At 46.6% G+C, this 23,548-nt stretch overlaps 1 protein-coding gene across 3 annotated transcripts in view; it reads right to left on the bottom strand.

The window, feature by feature from the left end:
- CHAT (choline O-acetyltransferase) overlaps positions 1–23,548 on the bottom strand; it is an 84,143-nt gene that overhangs the window by 18,817 nt on the left and 41,778 nt on the right. For all 3 annotated transcript variants that reach the window (XM_079793967.1, XM_079793965.1, XM_079793966.1), the window contains 2 exons: positions 17,948–18,128; positions 16,728–16,905 (listed from right to left, as the gene is read on the bottom strand). In XM_079793967.1, coding sequence (XP_079650093.1) covers positions 16,728–16,905; positions 17,948–18,128 — 359 coding nt within the window. The remainder of the gene's footprint in view (positions 1–16,727; positions 16,906–17,947; positions 18,129–23,548) is intronic.

The raw sequence follows: 23,548 nt of genomic DNA, 5'->3' as shown, positions 1-23,548 counted from the left end.
GTGAGGAGTGGGAAGTAGATGGGAAGGGATTCATGACGCTTTGCACGGCTCCAAGCTCTACCCGTCTCTGCTCCAGTAGGCGTCCTGACCAGTTACCGTGTTGTCTGGTCCTGCACCATGTGCTGTTCTGGGGGTTCCTTTGGGCTCCCAGGCTGGCTAATGACTTCAGAGCATGGGGAGGCCTGGGGCAGATTCAGATACACCGAGGAGAAGGGAGAAGCTTGTCAAAAAGGGGACAACAGTATGAGAATAGGCTCCGAGGGCTGGGAGGCAGAGAGCAGGCTGTGGTTGAAGGCGTGCAGGGTATAGGTGAGGCTGGCAGGACAGTACAGTGGTGCTGTTAGCTAACCTTGCTGAGCTCCTGCTATGTGCCAGGCATCAATCGAAGCTCTCATACAGGTGAATATTGAATGGGCACTGTTATCATCCCCACTCACAGTGAGGCACAGAGGAGCTGCATGTCTTACCTGAGGTCACCCAGGAAATGAAGGGAGCTGCCCTTGATCCACACCTAACACTGAGGCGGGAGCAGATCATCAAGGACTGAATAGCAGCATTGGGAAGACGGGCTTCATCTAGCACAGCAGGGAGCCACTGGCAGGTCTGGGCAGAGGCTGATGTGGTCAGAGAGAGTCTAGGTTGCCAACAGCTTGGGAAGGGCCCTTGGGAAGGGCACGGGCCTGGAGCCAGACAAGGGCCATGAGCAGCCCCAATGCTGCCCACCTTGGACCTGTTGGCCATGTCTCAGTGAGCTCTGAGAGCCCAGGTTTGGTGTCTGCCCACACCAAGGTTTCCCTAGGGACAGCTCCAAGGCCAAGGTGGCGTGGGAAGGCTGCAGCTCCCCAGGAACCCCGCAGGAGTCCAGCCAGAGGATAGGGAGCAGGCCTGACAGAGTCTCTGAGTAGGAAAGTGGAGGCTCGGCACACTCCTTCCCAGCTGGGCAGGAAAAAAGGATAGCTTTCCAGGCATCAGTGCCCCGCCCCCCTCCAGACAGGAGAGGGGGGCTCCTGGGAGGGCTGAGCCATCACTCCTGGCATGCTGGTTGTGCAGGGCCCTGGAGCTCAGCTCCAACCAACAGGAACCAGGTCCTGGCTCATTAGACAGAGTGAAATGGGAGCAGGACAGCCGAATGGGGATGCCAGGTGGCCTTGCAAATGAACTCCCTGCATACAAGGAGCTGATCGGTCAAATGCTGACAAGTTTATCGTGTCAGGCAGAAAATAAACTATAGCCAAACGCATCCACCATGACTCCGGCTCAAATGTGATGGAAACGTGGAGCCGAGGACTGGAGGCACACGGCGGGGGCCGTTTGTCTTGTGACATCGTCATCGAGCACATGGAGGCTCATTTAATGCGGTAAATCAATCTTCCTCAAGGAGCCCCTGCTTAATAGTGAGAAGTCGGAGTTGAGTAATAGGAGGAGCTTGTGCTGCCACCCACGCATGGGGAGTTGACAGCTTTGGTGATGCAGAAACTCCAGAGGCCACCAGGGTCTTGGAGGGCCCTGGAGCTTCTGTTAGCGGTGGAAAGCTTACAGACGGTGATTAAGGAGCAAAGAGAAAACCAGCACAGCACCTCTGCCTTTGGAAGTCTGCAGAACTCTCAGGTGCTGTACACACACACACACACACACACACACACACACGTACACACACACACAGACACACACACATGTACACACACACACACACACACACACACAGCCTTCGCTGAGATACTTGTGTGCTCTGGGAAGTTGACCTGGGTCAGCTTCATATGGTCTAGGGCCATGGTCGGCAAACTGCGGCTCGCGAGCCACATGCGGCTCTTTGGCCCCTTGAGTGTGGCTCTTCCACAAAATACCACGGCCTGGGTGAGTCTATTTTGAAGAAGTGCCATTAGAAGAAGTTTAAGTTTAAAATATTTGGCTCTCAAAAGAAATTTCAATCGTTGTACTGTTGATATTTGGCTCTGTTGACTAATGAGTTTGCCGACCACTGGTCTAGGGAGATCGAGGTACCTAGCACCTCCTCAGAGGCTTATGGCTTCTAAACCAGTGTGAACCCCATCTGAGCATCCTTCCTCCCCAGATGAAGGGATCGTACCTCCCTTGAGAGGAAATCTGCCATCACACATGCCATGTACTTCTCTACTCTATGGCTTATGGGGTAATCTTTATGCTCCCCATCCCCAGAGGTTATGAGAATTCTAGGAAATGTGTCTCTTGCACAATTAAACTTTGTCTTTGCAAATCAGAACTGCTTTGACTTGAGTTACAAAGGCTCTTTAGAAAGCTCAAGAAGGAGGGACTTCTACTTCTAAAGAGAGAAAATGGACTTTTCCCTACTCCTCCCACTGTATTTAAAACAAACATAGAAGACTCTGAAAGATGGAAAGAGGAAATCAGAATGACTAAGAACCTCAGGACACAAGGAACATATGATAGTGGGTTCCCTGGCTGTTATGGACTGAATTATGTCCCCTCCCTCTGCCCTCGAATTTATATATTGAAATCCTACCCCCAAGGTGACTGTATTTTGAGACAGGGACTTTAAAGAGTTCATTAAGGTTAAATGAAGTCATAAGGGTGGAGCCCTAAACCAATATGCCTGTTGTCCTTATAGGAAGAGGAAGAGACCAGGGATGTATTTGCAAAGAGTAAAGGCCATGGGAGGATGCACTGAGATGGTAATCATCTGGAAGCCAGAGAGAATGGCCTCAGGAGAAACCAACCCTACCAACACTTTGATCTTGTACTTCTAGCCTCCAAAACTGTGAGAAATAAATGTCTGTTGTGCAAGCCACTGAGTCTTAAGGTTTTCTATTTTAGAAAACTTCAGACTTGGAGCTGAAGTAGCCAGCAACATAAAAACACAAACAAGAGTGGACAAAAAATAAGCAAACACAACAGCAGCCAGGTAAAAGTCTGCTCTCTTTAGCCAAAGGACCAGGTAAGAGACAGACTTGCAAGACAGAAAACTTTTAGATAGTAACTTACTCCCCACCCCCCTCCACCCCCACCCAAGTCACCAGGATCTAATTTGTTAGTGATACCTCAATAAAGTTGAAATTTTTAAAATAAAATAGCAACAGTTTTCCAGCTTAATACAAACACTGGGACATAGGCCCATTAAAAGACTGAGATTTAATCGTAAGATTATAGAATGCCCTCCTCTCTGCAGCTTCCCACTATATCACCAGGCTCCGGTGCAATAACAAAACCAGGTAGGAGAGGGTTAAGGGAGGACAAATGGTGATGGAAGGAGACTGGACTTGGGGCAATGAACACACAATACAATATACATATGGTGTATTACAGAACTGTACACGTGAATCCTGTATAATTTTATTAAACAATGTCACCTCAATAAATTCAATAAAAATTTTAAAAGATAAAAAAATGATAATTTCAGAACTAAGAAATATAAGAGCCAATATATAAAGGTCAGTCGATGGGCTCAACAGCAGAATGTAGTGGGCAAGAAAAAAATCAGTGAACTTGGAGATAAAGCAATAGAAATTAGCCAATTTGACAGAGAGAAAATAGACTATTAAGAAAAAGAACAGAGCCTAAGGGATCTGTGAAACAAAATATCTCACAGGGCAGGAATGATTAGGATCTCACTAATAGAAATAATGGCTAGAAACTTCCCAACTTGGGCAAAAGACATAAACCTAAAGATTGAAGGAGCTCAGCTAATCTCAAACAGAACAAATTCAAAGAAATGCACACCATGGCATAGTATTAGTCAAACTCCTGAAAACTAAAGACAAAGAAAAGGAAGTCGAGAACAGGGAGAGAGAGAGAGAGAAATGATACTTTGCCTACGCAGAAATATAAAAGCAATAGAAATTGCAGCATATTTCTCATCAGAAGCCTTACAGCTGGCGGGAGGTGGTGTGACCTTTCTCTGTGCTAAAGGAAAAGGACTGTCACCCCAGAACTCTACATCCAGCAAAATATCCTCCAGGAATAAAGGGAAATCAAAACATTCTTAAGTCAGAAAACTCGAAGAGAATTTGTCTCTAGCAATCTTATAAACAAATTTTCATTTTCTTTATGAGTTTTTTCAATTATATTTCACTGTTGAAGCAAAAATTGTAACACTGCCTGGTGTGGTTTTAAATTTATATTAGAGAAAATATTTAAGACAATTATATTATAAATGGAGAAGAGTAAAGAGATGTAAAGGATGGTAAACCTTCTACACTTCACCAGAAGTAGCAAAATTTTAACAGAAGTAGACTGTGATAAATCATGTAATACCTATAGAAACCACCAGAAGAAGCTATACAAACAGATTCACTGAAAACCCTGCAGATAAATTTAAATTGAATTCTAAAAAAATGTTCAAGTAACCCACAGGAAGGCAAGAAAAAGAAAGCAAGAACTGAAAAAGAGGAAAAAAATGGCAGAATTAAACCCCAGAATATCAATAATTACATTGACAGAAATTGGCAATGTAGATTAAAAACATGTCCCAGATATATGCTACCTACAAGAAACTCATACCAAATATAATTATATAGGTTGGTTGAAAGTTAAAAGGAAAAAAGGTATATCAAGCAAACATTAATTTAAAAAAAGCAGGAGTGACTATGTTAACATCAGATAAAATAAACTTCAGAGAAAAGAAAATTTCCATAGACATTATATGTAAAACAAACAATACCAAGAAGACATAACAATTCTAAATGTGTATATACTAAACTTACCACAAAACAAGATAAAACATGTGAAGCAAAAACTGACAGAACTGAAGGGAGAAATAGACAAACCCACAACTGCATTTGGAAGCTTCAGCACCCCTGTCTCAATAATTGATATAAAACTAGATAGGAAGTCAGCAAGTACATAGAAAAACTCAACAGCACCATCAATCGCCAGGATCTAATTGACATTTATAGAACACTCCACACACCAACAGCAGAATGCACATTCTTTTCACGTACCCATGAAACACATATGCCAGCATAGACCATATTCTAAGCCATAAAACACCCTTAACAAACGGAAAAGAATTGAAATCTTACAAAATGCATTCTCTGACCAGTGGAATCAAAGTAGAAATAAGTATCAGAAAAAGTTTCAAATATTTAAATACTCAAGAAAACTCCCATGGGTCAAAGAGGAAGTCTTAAAGGAAATGTTCTAAAAATGGAAATGAATGAAGATAAAAATGCACCATATCAAAATTTGTGAGCACAGATAAAGCATTGCTGAGAAAAAAAATGTACAGCACAAATGCTGACATTAGAAAAGAAGACAAGTCTCAAATGAGTAATATAAGCTCTCACCTCAAGAACCCAGGAAAAGAAGACAAAATAAACAGAAGGCAAGCAGGAGGAAGGAAGTCAATGAGATTGAAAACAAAACAAACAAAAAATAGAAAATAAATGAAAAGAAAGCTGGTTCCTTTAAAAGATCAATCAAATCTCTAGCAAGTCTAACAACAACAACAAAATCCAAGAGAGAAAAGACGCAACATCAGGATGAAACAGCTATCATTATAGACATTGCACACATCAAAGGATAATCAGGAAATACTATGAACAACTCTACAGACATAAATTTGACAATTTAACTGAAATGGACCAATCCCTTCAAAAGTATAAACTACTATAATACACCAAACATTAAATATAAAAATTGGATAATTCTATAATTATTAAGGAAATTGAATTTGTAAGTTTAAAACTTCCAAAAAAGAAAATCTCAGGCACAGATAGTTGCACTGGAGAATTCTACCAAATATTTAATGAAGACTTAACACAGTATACACAATTTATTCAGATATTATAAGAGGAGGAAACACTTCCCAATTCAGTTAATGAACCCAGTGCTACCCTGACACCAAAACAAGACAAAATGTGCACACGCGCGCACACACAACTATAGACCAATAATCCTAACGAATATAGATATGATAATAGTAAGCAATACATAAACAAATGGAATTAAGCAACATATAAAAAGAGTTATGCTCCATGATTAAGTGGGCCTTATTTCAGAGATACAAGAAAATCCATCAATGTAATCCATCATATTAACAGACTACAAAAAAAAAATTCATTATATCAATTGATGCAGTGAAAGTATTTGACAGAATTCAACATCTACTCATGATGAAATCTCAAAAAACTAGGAATAGATGGGAACTTCCTCAACTTCATAAAAACCATCTACAAAACAGCCTATAGCTAACATCATATTTAAAGGTGAAAGATTACATGCTTTTCTCCTAAATCAGGAACAAGAAAAGATACCACCCAGTCTTGCCAATGCTGTTCCACATAGTACCAGGCTCTCTGGCCAGTGCAACAAGTCAAGAAAAGGGATAGAAGGGATACAGATCAGAAAGGGAAAAAACTGCCCCTATTTTCACAACATGATTGTTTATGTAGAAAATCCCAAGGAATCTACAAACAAACAAACAAAAAAACACCAACTCTCCTAGAACTAATAAATGAGTTCAACAAGTTTGCAAGATCCTAATATATAAAAACCCAGGTTCTGTAACATCCAAAACTACCATAGGCTCAACCGACCGGAAGTCAGTGCTGGGTTGCTGTGGTGACCCAGCACTGACTGCCGCAGCTGGGGGAGCCCGGACCCAGCACTGACTGCTGAGGAGGCTGCGGATCAGGCCCAAAGAGAGGCCTGGAGAGAGAAGTGGGGTCTGATCCGTAGCCTACGTGGCAGCTGTTGATCAGCCCTTGCCTCTCTCTTTTGCTCAGGGCCTGGCCGGCAGCCGCACCTCTCTTTCTCTTGGGCCTCTGCTGGGGCTGCTGATCAGCCCCGCCTCTCTGATCAGGCCTGTTGATAGGCCTGGAGATGCTGACTGGCAAAGAAACTGACCAATCAGAACCAAATCTGGGTCAACTGTGAAGAGCCAATGGCTGCCTAGGAGGGAGAGCTTTTGACGCTGACTGGCATAGAAACCGACCAATCAGAACCTAATCTGGGTGAACTTCGAAGGCAGAACCTAAGGTGGGAGCTGAGGAGGGGTTTTAAGGGCAACAACTGTTTGGTATAAGGTGTAAGAAAGCAGTTCAATTTTTTTCATGACCAGTTTGGTAGTATAGTACATATGGCTGGCTATCAGTCCAGTTATAGGGATTATGTATTTTTGTCTGCCAAGAGCATCTCCTCCTGATGAAAAAAGCTCCCCCCCCCCCACCGACCACTGAAGCAATCCTATCCTATATTGTCTATCTATACTACTAAAAGGGTAATATGCTAATTAGACCGGGTTGACCAGCCATCTTCTGGATGTCTGACTTCCTTCTGGACAAAGCCATGGTGGTGGGGGCCAAGGCAGAGGCCATTAGGGGTGATCAGGCCGGCAGGGAAGGGCAGTTGGAGGCGAGATCAGGCCAGCAGGGGAGAGCAGTTAGGGGTGATCAGGCAGGCAGAGGTAGTTAGGGGCAATCAGGCCAGCAGGGGAGAGCAGTTAGGGGTGAGATCAGGCCAGCAGGGGAGGGCAGTTGGGGGTGAGATCAGGTCAGCAGGGGAGGGCAGTTAGGAGAGATCAGGCAGGCAGGCAGAGAGGTTAGGGGCAATCAGGCAGGCAGGCAGAGGGGTTAGGGGCGATCAGGCAGGCAGGTGAGCAGTTAGGAGCCAGCAGTCCCAGATTGCGATAGGGATGTCCCCGATTGGAGAGTGTGCAGGCTGGGCTGAGGAGAACCCCACCCCCACCCCCGTACATGAATTTTGTGCACTGGGCCACTAGTATTAACTAACCATATGGCAATCAATTGTATTTCTGTATCCCAGTAGCAAACACATAAACACCAAAATTAAAAATAAAATATCATTCACTATTTGCAAAATTATTTACTATTTGCAAAACAAATGAAACACTTCTGTGTAAATCAAGCAAAAAGGTACAGGAGTTGTACAAAACACTGATGAACTAAATCAAAAAGGTCTAAGTAAATGGAAAGATACACTGTGTTCAGGCATCAGAAAACTCATCACAGCAAAGATGTCAATTCTCCAAAATTTATATACAGGTTCAACACAGCTCCCATCAAAATCCCTGCAAGACTTTTTGTATTTATAGACAAGATTTTCTAAAGTCTGTGTGAAAAGGAAAAGGATCTAGAATAGCTAAAACAATTTTGAAAAAGAATAAAGTTGGAGAAATCAGTATACCCAATTTCAAGACATTATACAGCTACATAACCAAGAATGTGTGGAAGTGGCAAAGAGATTAACACATAGACCAATGAAAGAGAATAGAAAACCTGCAAATAGATCCACATAAATATGCCCAACTGATTTTGACAAAGGTGTAAAAGTAAAGGAGGAAGGAGGGCTTTTTCAACAAGTGTTGCTAGAGCAATTGGACACCGATAGGCAAAAATAAATAAATTCATAAATAATAATCCTGGACATAAATCTCACACCTTATAAAAAACCAATTCAAAATGGATCATCAATTTAAATGTACAATGTAATATTTAAAAATTTCAGAAAAAATTAAAAAGATAATCTTTGGGATCTAAGGCTAGGCAAAGAACTCTTAAACTTGACACCAAATGGAATGGAGAATCCATAAAAAATAAATTTGATAAGTTGGACTTCTTATCAAAACTAAAACATTTATTCAGTGAAGCATCCTATTAGGAAGATGAGAAGATAAGCTACAGATTGTGAGGAAATATAAAACCACATATCCAATAAAGGGCTAGTAAAGAACTTGAACAACTCTTAGAACTTGCAGAACAACAAAAAACAATAACAAAAACCCAAACAGCCACTATTCCATCAAAAAAGGATATACAGATGGCAAATTAGCAGGTGAAGAGATATTCAGCACCATCAATCATAAAGAGAAATGTAAATTAAAACTATAGTAAGATATCAATACAGATCTATCAGAATGACTAAAATAAAAAATAGTGACAAACCAAATGCTGATGAGGATGCATAAAAAGTAGATTGCTCAGATATTGTTGATGGGAATGTAGTCTCTTCAAAAAGCTAAAGATGCAGATATCAAAATGACCTAGCAATTTCATTTCTGGGCATTTTTCCTGAAATGAAAATTACAATTACACAAAAACCTATACATATATGTTCATAGTAGCTTTATCTGTAATAGCCACAATGAAGAGAAAAAAATCAAACGTCCTTAGATGGGTGAATGGCTACATCACCTGTCGTGATGCAGGTGTGCGATGGACTACATAAAAGGAATGAACTTCTGACACATGCAACACCGTAGATGAAGCTCTAGAGAATTACACTGAGTGGGGTGACTGTGGGGGGTGGGGGGAGAGGCCAACCTCAGAAGATTCATACTGTATAACTCCATTTATATAACATCCTTGAAATAATACAGATTAGTGGTTGCCAGGGGTTAAGAAGGATGGGAGCAGGAGGAAGTGGGTGTGGCTATAAAGGGATGGAGAAGTCCTGTATTTTAACTATCTCAGTGTTGACATCTTGGTTGTGATGTTGTACTAGAGTTTGGCAAGATGTTAGCAAGGGGAGAGTCAAGTTTATTTCTTACAAGTGCATATGCACCTACAATTACCCCCAAATATGTTTACAGTAATTTAATTTAAAAACGGAACTCAAAAGCCAAGAATTGCTTCTTCCTCTGTGCGCTAAACATGCTTCCCACAAAGGCAGGTGTAAAGAGCTACCATGCTTCTGGAATCAGGGGAGGGGTGGTGAGAGAAGAAAAGCAGGAGATACCCAAACCACCTCCCAGCTGCCTTGTACCCCAAATACCACTGTGCTGCCCATCACTGCTGCATGGACAGTGCCCATTCAACAGGTGCCGATTTTCAGCTCACCAGATCTTTCCAGAGAAGCTGTGTCCCCAGAGTATTCCCCAAATCTAATAAAACTTATCACTTAGTGAACATTCTCTGTGTGCCAGGCACCAGACCACTGCTTGCAGGCCCTCTGCATCTCCATGGGCCTAGCCACAGGGAGGGCTGCGTCCTCATGTCCTAGCCTAGGGAGCCGGGTTCCAGGGCACAACAGGGATGCCGGGTCAAGGCCAGCCCTCTTGCCCTGGACCACGTGCCTCTTCTTGTGTGGATGCTCTGGCCTTCATGCGTCCTCTGTGGGAGGAAGCCCTGGATCAAGCCTCACCTCCCCGCAAGAGGGAAAACAGCACTCAGCCTCAAGAGCCCAGGCGGTATTTCTGGGCCAATTAAATCAGAGGCTGCTAATGTGTAATTGGTTTTAAAACCAGCAGACTGCCTATCTCTGGTTGACAATATTTAAATAGCCAAACACCCCATTCTGAGTGGTGGTTGTAAACCATGACCGAGGCCTTCTGCAGAGGCAGCCGCCTTCTGTCAGCTCCCTCCTTGAAAGCAGTGTCCCAGCTCTGATTGGCTGCTGGGGATAAATATTTACAGGACTGTGTAAATGGAGGCATCTGCCTCCAAGCCTGTTGGCAGGATCTCCACAGCAGCACCCAGGAAAGCCAGCAGGCTGGAGTGGGGTGGGTGGGGGCTCTCTGAGCTGGCTATCCTTTTCCTATAAATTGACAAGTGCTGTAGTCTTCCAGACTCAGGGCCGAATGTATAATTAAATTTCCAGACCAGGATAACAGTGTTGGCTCCTTCTGGGTTCAGAAAGCCACAGCTCGCTGGGGAGGGAGGTCCTGAGAGGGCATGAACATCCCTCCTGGGGTCCCTAAATTATGGGCGCCTGCAAAGCCCTGCTGCTGGATTAGGCCCAGCTCTGCAGCTGACACCTCTAAGGGTGGGGTTCCCTCAACCCGTGGGAGACACAGCCTCCTCCATTCCTTGAGGATGAAATTCCCCTCGGGGCTATAAATGAAGACCTAAAGCAACAAAGTGCCCAGGACAGGGCCCAACATCAAGGGGGACCGCCATGCACAGAGGCCACTAACAAGGGCGTCCCAACCTTGGCTGCACCAGGTGGTGCTTAAAAATGGAGATCCCGGGCCTCCACCTGTCCTACTGGGAAAGCACTGGGCCTGAGGAATACGGTGTGTGTGTGTGTGTGTGTGTGTGTGTGTGTGTGTTTTAAGGCACTAGCCAGAGAACCCTGATGTCATCGGCCAGCCCCAGTCACAAGGACGGCAGTTGGCATAAGCTTCAAGTCCTAGTTGGCACAGGAAGCCCTCCTGGGCTAGGACAGGCAGAGGGGTGAGGCCCACAAATGCCCTCGGGACTCCTTTTGGAGATACTCCTTTGGTTTTATCCTGTCTACTTGTGTCCTAATAATCCTGCTTATTCCAGTCTCCCCAATAAAGACCAGTGATGGTCCTGGTGGGGCTGGTAGCTTTGACTCTCCCAGGAGGGCTCTCGGCATTGGCTGTGGATGACCAGGCTGCCAATAGAGATGACAATACACACACATGTCCTGCACCAGATTCTCAGTGAGCGCTGTATGAGAAGCGCTGTGTGAGAGGCAGTGGAGGTGTGGGGACACTGGGCACATAGGGAGGGCATGGGCTTTGTAGCAGACATCTGGCCCCACTGCTTGTGGGCTATGCCACAGTGGCGTTACTGGACTTCTGTGACCTCCACCATCTCAGTGGCATAGCAGGGAGGTTGGGCTGAGGAACCTGGGACCTCACAGAGGAAGCCAGCCTGCCTGGGGGTGGGTGGACCACCTCTTTTGTTGAGGAGAGAGGGTTAATGAAATCAATTGCCTCGCTAGGCCTCAGTTGACCCGATGATAATTTAAGGGCAGATTTTATCTGAGCGCAGGCCTCGTGCCCAGTTTCTGGAAGGGAGGTGGAGACCTTGGGCCTTCAGCAGAGATGACCTGAAAAGGCCCCACCCCGTGGTGTTAATAACCACCAGACAGGCATGTCTGGAACTAGGAGAGAGTAGCTTCCCAGAAGTTAAGAATTTGGGAGTATTGTTTGCAATGACGACTGCTGTCCCTGGTCTGTTGCCCTCTCCTTTCCTCCTTCCTGAACCCTTCATGATGCCTGACTAGGGATGGCTGGTCCCCTTGCATCATTAACTTCTTCTATACACATTCTCTGTTCACCTTCTGCTTCAACTGAAGGTGGTATCCCCTGAGGGTTACACATCCCTGTGCCCTTTCAAAGACTCTTTTCCTTGAGACTCATGTACCCAAGGGCCAGGTCAGGTAGGTGACTTTATTCTCCCTGTTCCCACTCTTAAATGACTCCTCCTCCCCCCCTTCCCTTTGGAGTTGCACCTGCTGACTCTTATCTTCCCATCATAACCAGCACTCCCTTAACTGCTGTGTTCCACCGACCTTCTCACAACTCAGCACCGTGCAGACCTGGGCTCCTGGTTCAGCTTCCTCCTCCCCATCACTACGCCAATCCCTGTCCCGGTACTTTCAATGTCCATGTGGATAACCCAGCTCACATCCTCTTCTCTCAGACTCTCAACCTCCCAACTGTGGCAGTCCAACGTCAGTCCCCACTCCCATAATCACATCTGGGAATTCAGTACCAGGGACACCTCCTGAAGTCTCAGTTTCAAGCATCCAACCTTCTGACCAAACTCGTGACCGTTAGGTTCACACAGTCTGTTACCCCCATTGCAACATGACTCGTGTCAATGACATCCCCCAAACCATGAACCACAGTACCTATTTCCATGATCCATTAGCCACCTCTGTCTTTCACTTACCTCCCATCATGAGATAAATTGTGTTCTCCCAAAATTCCTAAGATGAAGTCCTAAGTTTTTCAGAATGAGACTGTGTTTGGACATGGAGTCTTTACTGAGGTAATTAAGTAAAATGAAGTCATTAGGATGGGACCTAATCCAACTTGACTGGTGACCTTATAAGAAGAGGAAATTAGGACACAGTGTAAAGACCATGTGAAGACACAAGGAAAAGACAGCCATCTGCAAGCCAAGGGGAGGGACCTTAGAAGAAACTGACCCCTCTGAAACCTTGATCTCAGACCTGTAGCTTCCAAATCTGTGAGAAAATACATTTCTGTTGGGTTAGCACTCAGCATGTGGCACTTTGTTATGGCAGCCCTAGCAGACTCAGTTTAGATTCCAACATTATAACCACCCCTTTCCCACACCTTCCCCCTTCCCCTCGGTCTTATTCACCAACCTTAGCTAAACCTGGTGATATACCTTCTCCTTGCCTGAACCCGAGGAGCTGAACATTGTGGAGGGAAACTGCAAAACAATGCTAATTACTTTTCCTAAATGTATGACCTCAAATCCTCAAATATGAGCTCAACACAGTCCATAAATCTTATCAAGTTTCATGAGTAAGCCCTCTTTCCTACTTTCCAAGAGGGAATTTCATGCATTCATTCTTTCTCTCTCTCTCTCTCTCTCTCTCTCTCTCTCTCTCTCCCTCTCTCTCCTCACCTGGGGATATTTTTCCATTGACTTTTAGAGAGAATGGAAGGGAGGGTGAGAGATAGAGAGACATTGATGTGGGAGATACACATTGATTGGTTGTCTCTCACATGCGCCCTGATCAGGGCCACGAATCGAGCCTGCAACTGAGATTCATGCTCTTTACCCAAATCGAACCTAGGACCCTTCAGTCCATGGCTAATGCTCCATCCACTGAGCCAGGCTGGTTAGGACTCATGCATTCTCTTTCGTCTTCAGAATACCATCCTCTGCCACTCAGCTCATGGCCATGCCCTGCTAATCTGAGACCAGAAGTCACCAGTTGGAAACCTCCTCATACTTCCACTACCACAGCACAGTCTTGTGGACCTCTGGTCTCCATTTTCCTGGCACCAACCAAAGGCCTCTACTATCTGGGTTCCATCTCCTTCTTTTTTTGCAATAACTTTACCCCTTTATTTATCTCCTCTCTCCTCATTAACAATTCTCCTATGGGATTATGTCCATGTATTTGTCTACATACTACCATGCCCTTGCATTTACTAATAAAAACACTTCCCTTGACCCCAACCCTCTTCCAGCAACTCCTGCATTTTTCTGCTCCTTTTAATCCCATAATGTCTGAAAAGAGTCCTCCACACTTACTAATTCTACTCATTGACCTCAAACACAATTTCCTCCTGCTGTTGGATCACTTCCATCAGCATATGACCATTCATTCTTCCCACTACTCCAGTCTGGCCTTTGTGAAGGTCACTGGTGACGCTTCCTTGAGCTCTCTGCAGCATTCGGTGTGGCTGGCCACTTCTTCCTTCCATCTTGGATCTTTGTGACTCATCTGGTTTTCTCTTGATTTCAGGGCTGCTTTCACAATGCCCTCAGCATCTTTCTCTATCTGACCTCTGAGGCCCCATTCTTCTGCTTCTAGATGATCTCACTCAGGTCCATGACTAAATATCACTTACGTGCTGATGGCTCTCAAATTTATATCTCCGTGTTGACCTCTCTCTTGAGTTCCAGACACATAGATCTAATTTGATGTCTCCACTTAGATGACTCAAGGCATCTCAGACCTGACATACTTGGAAAGGACTTCTCCATTTCATAGCCACTGTCTCAACCTGATTCCCATCTCAGCGAATAGAACCACCATCCTATTCAGTTGCTCAAATAAAAGACCTGGAAACACTTCTCACTTCTTTTATCCTTCTTCTTCTACTTTGAAACATATCTAGACCCCACCCATGTCTTTCCATCCTCCCTCTTAATCCTATCCAAGCTGTCACAATCTTTTACTTTTACACTGAAACTGTTTTCTAAATGGTTTCCCCATTTGCCTTCTGTGGGAAAGGGCTGCTCCAGAGAAGAGGGCTCTGGGAAGAAATGGTTTCCTGCCACACAGATGACACAGTCAGTGCTAACTGGATTAATTGAATTTCCAAAGGCAAGGCGTGTGTGCCCCCTCCTTTCTGTCACGCTTCCCACAGAAACAGTACTTCCATTCAGAAAACCAGATCAAGTGCCATTAACAAATTAATTCCGATTAGGGCAGCCCAAGCACTGAGACCTCCAGGCAATCCCTGGCAGTCCTGCAGGGAGATGGCTTGGCCTGGCCTGCTAATAAAGTGGAAACTGTACTGGAAGCAAAAGTGATTATTTTGATGCCTGTCACTGTCCCCAGAGGGGAGAAGAGTGGGATTTGATTAGACCATGGTCTACTGAGGGAATGAACTCACTTTCAAATGATGTTATTAATTCTCCAATTTGGCGGCTAGGTTCATGAGAACAGGCTCAGCTCTCAAACTTCCCTGTGGCCTGTGCAATCCCGATTTAGAACCAAGCATTCACAGGTGCCCAATAATTGAATGAAAGAATAGTTCATTGGTAAGTGGGAAATAAGTCTGGGCCCCAGTATTCCTAATAACCCTTCATTTTTTTATTTAACAAATACAACCGGGCCCTTACTGTACTTGGCACAGCAGGTTCAAAGTTGAAGCAAACAGACCAGGCCCCTGTTCTCTTGGACCTTATTGACTCGGGGAGGGCAGCAGATAATCAGCAGGAATCAAGCAAATGGAAAGCTGACTTTGGGGAGTGAAAAATGTAATCAAGAGGAGAAAACAGGACCAATGGACAGAATATAATTGGGGAGAAATGCTCAAGGAAGACCTGAGGTGTTGAAGCTGAGCTGCGCTCTGGATAGTGCAAAGAGCCAGACAGCCCTGGGGGACGAACGTTCTAGGGAGGGAACCAGAAAATGCAGTGCCTGTTGCCAGAGAGCCAGGCCCACTACCTCCTCACTCTACCAGTACGGTCAGCATGGCCACTTTGCCAGCCCTCTGCTCTCCTCATGGTACTGGGCAGGGCAGATGTCCCTGATGGGCAGTCCGCTTTGCCCACCCCAGTCTGCCAGCCTGTATGCCACCTATCCCTCCTGCAGCTCTCACTCATATCACAGGGATTTGCACAACTTCCACCTCTTTCAACAAAGCCTTTTGAAAGCTTCCCAATTAGAAGGGCTCCCTTCCCGCTCTGAAGTCCTGACGCACTTATTCGGCACTGCTGTCTGTTACCTTACGTGGGTAGATATCGCATTACTGCGTACTTGAACCTGCTCCCCATGCCCTCTAGTCCCCTGTTCTTATCTAGTGGGCTGGAGGGCACTTCATCCTCTCTATCTCTTACACTCCTCGGGCCTAGCACAAGTCCTCAGCTTGCAGACACTTGGGGAGTCTAGATAGACACCTGGCCAAATGAAACCTGAGGGGCAGATGGAGGCTATGGACGTCTCACCTCTCATCCAGGAGTCTCTAACATGGGCAAGAAAGGAAGGCTCTCCCGGTTCCGGGAATAGAGCTGGCTTTGGATTTGAAAAGTAGTTTCCAGAAGAATGATTTTAAAATGTTAGGACTATAACTGGATTTCTTATAGGGGTGCTTGGAAACTCTCAGCTTAACGATGAAAAGTTTAGGACCAAAAGTTCATATAAAGAAGGCAGCCAACCACCCTCCCAGAGGTGGGCTCCATCCCAAATCCTCATCTGATGGCTCTCCCAGCAACTCAGACCTCTCAAATGAGAATCACCCCCGCCAACAAGCAAAACACAACTGCTTAATTGCTGCCAGCCTTCCTCCAGCTCAAAATCTTCCAGCCCCAGTGTTCCCAGACATCCCAGGATTCCAGGGCTAGCCAGTGTCACCCAGAGCTGGAGCATGGTCAGATGAAATAAGAGGGTACCAAAGGTGCCTTCAGCATCAAGGAACCTCAGCTGACAGCAAGACTTGCCACGGGGTCCAGAGTTGGAGGGAGGCCTCAGCTCCAGTGCGATGGCAGATGGGGATGAGGCATGGTTCCCAACCCTGGAGGAGGGAAAGCCAATGGACGTGAGGATGAGATGGGCGTGGCGATGCGCTGGGCACTGCGGCTGACCTTTCACGAGGACGGTCCTGGCCTCAGCCCATTGGCTCCTCCCGTCTGATGTCAGCAGGCCGATTGGAGGCAAGCGTTCATCCTCGTTGGAAGCCATTTTGACTATCTTTCTCAACTGAGTGAACAGATCCCCCTCACTGAGACGGCGGAAATTAATGACAACATCCAAGACAAAGAACTGTGGGGAAACAGGTCAAACACATCACTCACGGCAGCCGGGCCAGGTGCCAGGCCTTCACTGAACCTTCAGATCTGAGAATGGACGGACATGTTCAGGCCCAAGGTTCCCATGTAGTCATGGCTCCGAGTAGTCACAATTTGGGGGCCACCTCAACTTTGTTAACTGTGCTGGACGCCAAGCTGCTCCAATTCAAAGAAGTTCACATTAAACTTAGCTAAATGAACCCTTGCTTTTGTGGTTCTTAGTTCTTATAAAAGCACTACATTTATGGGGAATTGAGTATAAATTGGCACAACCATTGTTGGGGGACAGTGTCTATTAAAATTAAAAATGTGCATACCGTATGACTCAGCAATTGCTCTGATAAATACACATTTTAGCCTAAAGCTTAGAGAAACATATACCCTTGTGCCCTGCTCCCCCATGCTCTCTCTTCCCCTGTTCTTATCATGTATATGGGAACGTACATATGAGCAGTTTGCAGCAACAAAATGGGAGAGAGAACCTATATGTCTCCAGCAGGAGATGGCTAAGTAAAATGTATGTACTTGTCCAGTGCATGCCTACCCAGCAGTTAAAAAGAACGAACTAGTTCCATATTCAGCTATAGGGATAGATCTCAAACATACTAGTGAGTGCAAGGAGGTCCCAACAATCTGCAAAGCTGTCTGTCTCTGTATAGTTTCTGGGAAGGTCATGGCCTTGGTCACTGCAAGTGGAGGGTCTGGGGCCTTGCAGGATCTCATTAATGACCCTGAGTCCATTATCCAGGCAACTCTTTGACCTGACCTGGAGGGTCAGGCTGGAATGGGAGCCCACTGAAAGTGTTCTTAATCGATGACTCTCCTCATTCTGAAAATCCAACCAGTGGAGAGAAATGGAACTGACAGGGAGTGCGGAGGTCCCACTTTGGGGCCACTCTGCCCCAGCTCAGTGTGTGGATCTGGGAGGGGGTGAGCACCCTTGGAAAAGCAGGAATGCCTGAGCACACACGTGTCCTCCCCGGGCCCAAGAGGCTGCCGCAGCGGGGGCCACTTACCTGGTTGCAGCAGGCCACAATGATGTGCTCCGGCTCAGGCATGACACTGCTCTTCTGGGCCACCAGCGTGTCCTGGATGTGGCCAGGGAGGCGGTAGGAAGAGAAGAGGCCATAGTATTGCTTCATACAGAGCTGCTGCCCTGACAGCTGGCCCTTGGCACAGTCAGTGGGGATGCAGTGACTGGAGGGGGAGAGTGGGGAGCGAGGCAGGAAGTCAGAATTGGTTCTACTGCAACTTGATTAGGCAAAGTGGGGCACAGAAGTGAGAACCGCACTCTGATGGCAGCCAAAGAGCTTAAGCCTCCACTTTTTAAGGTAGTGGAATGCCCGTTTCCATGGCCAGGAAGATCCTCAGGGATTTCCCGCACCTTCATTAGTCTCCCTCAGCCCTGCCTCATGCACTTCAGTGCAGATCTTACCATTTTAGCCCCCTTTGCCTTTGCTTATGCTAATCTTTGCTTAGCATGCCTTCACCCCCACCTTGTGCTCAGCTAATTTGTTTAGAAAACCCCTTCTAGTCCATCACCTCTTCTAGAAGCCTCCTCTGAGTTCAAGGCAGAATATTCTCTTTTCCCTGTGGTCTCAGCATGTCTTGTGTCCTTCCTCCCTCCCTTTCCCTCTTCCTCCTCCTCCTCCTCCTCCTCTTTCTTCCCCCATGTTTCTCTCCCCTTCCTTTCAGACAACAAATGTTTTCGAGCACTCCTTTGTGCTAGGCACCATTCTGGGATCTGGGAAGATATAGTCGCAAACAAGAGATGAGTTTCCTGTTCTAATGGCGTGCAGGTCCTGGAATATGTCAGTGGGGCACAGATAACAAGCAGCAAACTGGTAAATGGGAGGGTTTCGGGTAGTGAGCTAGGGTAACAAGGAGGCGTGGCCAGGGACAGTCTTGCTGATGACCGGATATGTGAGCTGAGCCCTGAGGGTAAGAGGCAGCCCTGAGAAGAGCTGGGGCCAATCAAGGTGACTGGGTGGGTGTCCCACCACCCTGCTGCTCCAAGTGTGAGTATTGAACTGAACTGTAAAGACCAACCCACAACAGGGGGAGCTTACAGAAACATTTGTAGCAGGAATCTTATGTCTTTGCATCTAATAATAAAAGTGGTCTCATCACATGTTAGAACACAAAACAAGTCAATAAATTTAAGAAGATTGATCATGTTAGACATCTTCTCTGACCACAATGTTTTGAAATGAGAAATCAATTATAAGAAAAAAACTGAAAAACACACAACACATGGAGGTTAAATAACATGTTACTAAACAATGAATGAGTTAACAATGAGATCAAGGAAGAAATAAAAATAATACCTTAAAACAAATGAAAATGGGAACACAACAACACAAAATCTAAGGGACACAGCAAAAGCAAACCTACGTAAGAGGAAAAATCATAGCATTACAGACCTATCTCAAAACAACAGGAAAAAATCTAAAATAAACAACCAAACCTTACACCTAAAAGAATTAGGAAAAAAGCCCAAGACAGTAGAGAAATAAAATAATAAAGATCAGAGTGGAAATATATGAAATACAACCTAAAAAATACAAAACAATGCAACCGATTTCTGAATATTTATTTTGCTTTCTGTTATTTAACTGAATTTATTTATCAGTTAATAATAATGTTTTGGTGGAATCTTTAAGGTTCTCAATGAAACTGAGAGCTGGTTCTTTGAAAAGATAAACAAGATTGACAAACCTTTAATCAGACTCATCAAGGAAAAAAGATAGAGGGCCCAAATAAATAAAATCAGAAATGAAAACCAAGAAGTAACAACTGACATCACAGAAATGCAAAGGATTATAAGAAAATAGTATGAACAACTACTAGTATATGTCAACCAATTGGACAAAGTGGAAGAAATGGATAAATTCCCATAAACATACAATCTTCCAAAACGAAATCAGGAAGAATCAGAAAATCTGAATAGACAATTACAACTAATAAAATTGAAGCAGGAATCACACACCTCCAACAAACCTGAGTCCTGGACCAGATGGATGGCTTCACAGGTGAATTGTACCAAACACTCAAAGAAGAAACAACACCTAACCTTCTCAAATGATCCCAAAGAAACCCAGAGGAGGAAAGGCTTCCAAACTCATTTTACAAGGCCAACACTCTCCTAATTCCAAAACCAGATAAGGACACTACAAAGAAAGAAAATTATAGGCCAGCCCTAGCCGGTTTGGCTCAGTGGACAGAGTGTTGGCCTGCAGACTGAAGGGTCCTGGGTTTGATTCCGGTCAAGGGCATGTACCTCTGTTGCAGGCTCCTTGAGGCTTGTATAGGAGGCAACCAATCCATGTGTTTCTCTCACATTGATATTTCCCTCTGTCTTTCCCTCTCTCTTTCACTCTCTCTAAAAATCAATGGAAAAATATTCTCAGGTGAGGATTAAAAAGAAAATTATAGGCCAATATTCCTAATGAACATAGATAGTAAAATCCTCAACAAAATATTAGCAAACCAGATCCAGCAATACATTAAAATATTATATACCATGATTAAGTAGGATTTATTCTAGGGATGCAAAGTTGGTACAATATATGCAAACCAATAAATATGATATACCACATAAACAAAATGAAGAATAAACCATATGACCATGTCAATAGATGCAGAAAAAAACATTAATGAAGTCCAGCACCCATCCTATCTAATAATAGAGTAATATGCAAATCATCACTCTGCTACACTCACAAGCCACGCCCACCAGCCCATCAGAAAGCGAATATGCAAATACACCCAACCAAGATGGCTGTAGCCTCGGAAAGCGACCATGTTCAGAACTGGGCGATTGGAGCCAAAGATCAGAGGGAAAGATCGGAGCCAGCTGGGGTCCCCCACAGGCGATCAGAGCCAGCTGGGGTCCCCTGCAGGCAATCAGAGCCAGCTGGGGGTCCCTGCCCAGAGCCCAAGTCTCGGCCAGAGGCTTGCAGCCTTGGCTGGGGGTGGAGCCGGGCGATTGAGCCAGCTGGGGGTCCCTGCCCAGGGCCCAAGCCTCAAACAGAGGCTTGAGGCCTTGGCCAGGGGAGGAGTCTGGCGATGGAGCCAGCTGGGGGTCCCTTGCCAAGGGCTGGAGGCTTTAGGCCTTGGCAGGGGTGGAGCCCAAGATCTGAGGAGATAGGTGTGAACTACAGAGGAAACACCTTTTCTGACCACTCATTGGCTAAGCTCCCTGTATGCCACTGGTAATATTCTTAGTAACTTGGGTATAAGAATCCAAAAAGGTGATCTAGGGCTTTTCTACCACACTCCTGGGGAAAAAAAACAAAGGTCCACTGCTGGAGGGCTAAGAAATGTCATAACCTGCCCTACACGGTTTGGCTCAGTGGGTAATGCCTAGGTTTGCCAACCGCAGAGTCCAGGTTAGATTCTGATCAAGGGCATGTACCTAAGTTGCAGGCTCCTCCCTGGCTGGGGCCCAGGTCAGGGCTCATGCAGGAGGCAACCAATCAAAGTATTCCTCTCACTTTGATGTTTCTCTCTGTCTTTCCCTTTCTCTTTCACATTCTCTAAAAGTCAATGGAAACATATACTCAGGTGAGGATAAAAAAAAAAAAGAAAGAAAGAAATGTCATATTCTATGAAAGACACATCTTGAAAATGCCTAAAGAAAGTTGTCATTTTTTCTTGGTGAAGGGACTGGAGTCCATGTTGATGAAAACACCTTGGTGGCTGCGGTGGCAGTGGCTCCAGCAGCAGGGTGATGGGGCTGGTGCCTTTCCCTGATCAGTCCGGTTGTCTCTCACAAAGGGAGGCCAGACTGCAGATTAGGCCTGCTCCCTATGAAGAGCGGGCCTAAGCCGTCAGTAGGACATCCCCTGAGGGCTCCCAGTATGTGAGAGGGACCCCCGACCCCCAGTGCACGAATTTCATGCACCAGGCCCCTAGTTTATGATTAAAAACTCTCAGGATAGTGGGAATAGAGGTGTGAGAATAAACAAGTAATCTTTTCTGTTGAAGAACAGTTTATTTATTTATTTTATTTTTTTTTTTTGTAAATTTTTTTTTTAATTTCTTTATTGATTAAGGTGTCACATATTTGTCCTCATCCCCCCATTCCCATCCCACACCCCTCCCCATGGATGCCCCAACCCCCTGTTGAACTTAACCATTGGTTAGGCTCATATGCATGCACACAAGACCTTTGGTTGATCTCTCCCCCCTCCCCTCACCCTCCCCTATCCTCCCTCTGAGGCCCGATAGTCCGATCGATGCCTCCTTGTTTCTGGTTCTGTTCTTGTTCATCAGTCTATGTTGTTCATCATTTCCCCTAGATGAGCGAAATCATGTGTCACTAGAGATATAAGAATTGAATGTGCGACGAGCAATAATAGTTATTCTGACAGGCAAATGAATCAGTCTGTAGTGAGTTTCTTTCTGGACCAACAGTTCTTTTGAGACCCAATATCAATGTCCACCAGTTCCTTATGAGTACATGTCGGCACTGACCCCTCAGCTCTGGATGGTGGACAACTGGTGGTAATGCAGGTCCGACTCCCTCTGGTTTGGTCTCGTCCGGACCCAGGGGCACGGCTTCACCCGGATCCAGGGGCCCACGGCCTCACCCAGACCCAGGACCCAGGCTCACCCGGATCCAGGGGCCCACGGCCTCACCCGGACCCGGGACCCGGGCTCACCCGGATCCAGGGGCGCATGGCCTCACCCGGACCCAGGGGCGCGTGGCCTCTCCCAGACCCAGGATCGCGTGGCCTCACCCGGATCCAGGGGCCCACGGCCTCACCCAAACCTGGGGCCCAGGCTCACCTGGATCCAGGGGTCCATGGCCTCACCCGGACCCAGGACCCAGGCTCACCCGGATCCAGGGGCCCACGGCCTCACCCGGACCCAGGACCCAGGCTCACCCAGATCCAGGGGCCCACGGCCTCACCTGGACCCGGGACCCAGCCTCACCCGGATCCAGGGGCACACGGCCTCGCCCAGACCCAGGATTCAGCTTCACCTGGACCCAGGGGCGCATGGCCTTACCCGGACCCAGGGGCGCGTGGCCTCTCCCGGGCCTGGGACCCAGCCTCACCCGGATCCAGGGGCACGTGGCCTCACCCGGACCCAGGGGCACGTGGCCTCACCCGGACCCAGGGGCGCGTGGCCTCTCCCAGACCCAGGGTCGCGTGGCCTCACCCGGATCCAGGGGCCCACGGCCTCACCCGGACCCGGGGCCAGGTTCACCCGGATCCAGGGGCCCACGGCCTCACCCGGACCCGGGACCCAGCCTCACCCGGATCCAGGGGCACACGGCCTCGCCCAGACCCAGGATTCAGCTTCACCCGAACCCAGGGGCGCGTGGCCTCTCCCAGACCCAGGGTCGCGTGGCCTCACCCGGATCCAGGGGCCCACGGCCTCACCCGGACCCGGGACCCAGGCTCACCTGGATCCAGGGGCCCACGGCCTCACCCGGACCCAGGACCCAGGCTCACCCGGATCCAGGGGCCCACGGCCTCACCCGGACCCAGGACCCAGGCTCACCCGGATCCAGGGGCCCACGGCCTCACCCGGACCCGGGACCCAGCCTCACCCGGATCCAGGGGCACACGACCTCGCCCAGACCCAGGATTCAGCTTCACCTGGAC

The sequence above is a fragment of the Cnephaeus nilssonii genome (genome assembly GCF_951640355.1).
Source record: "Cnephaeus nilssonii genome assembly, chromosome: 16".
In the NCBI taxonomy this organism is placed as follows: Eukaryota; Metazoa; Chordata; class Mammalia; order Chiroptera; family Vespertilionidae; genus Cnephaeus; species Cnephaeus nilssonii.
This window is presented reverse-complemented; position numbering and strand designations above follow the sequence as displayed.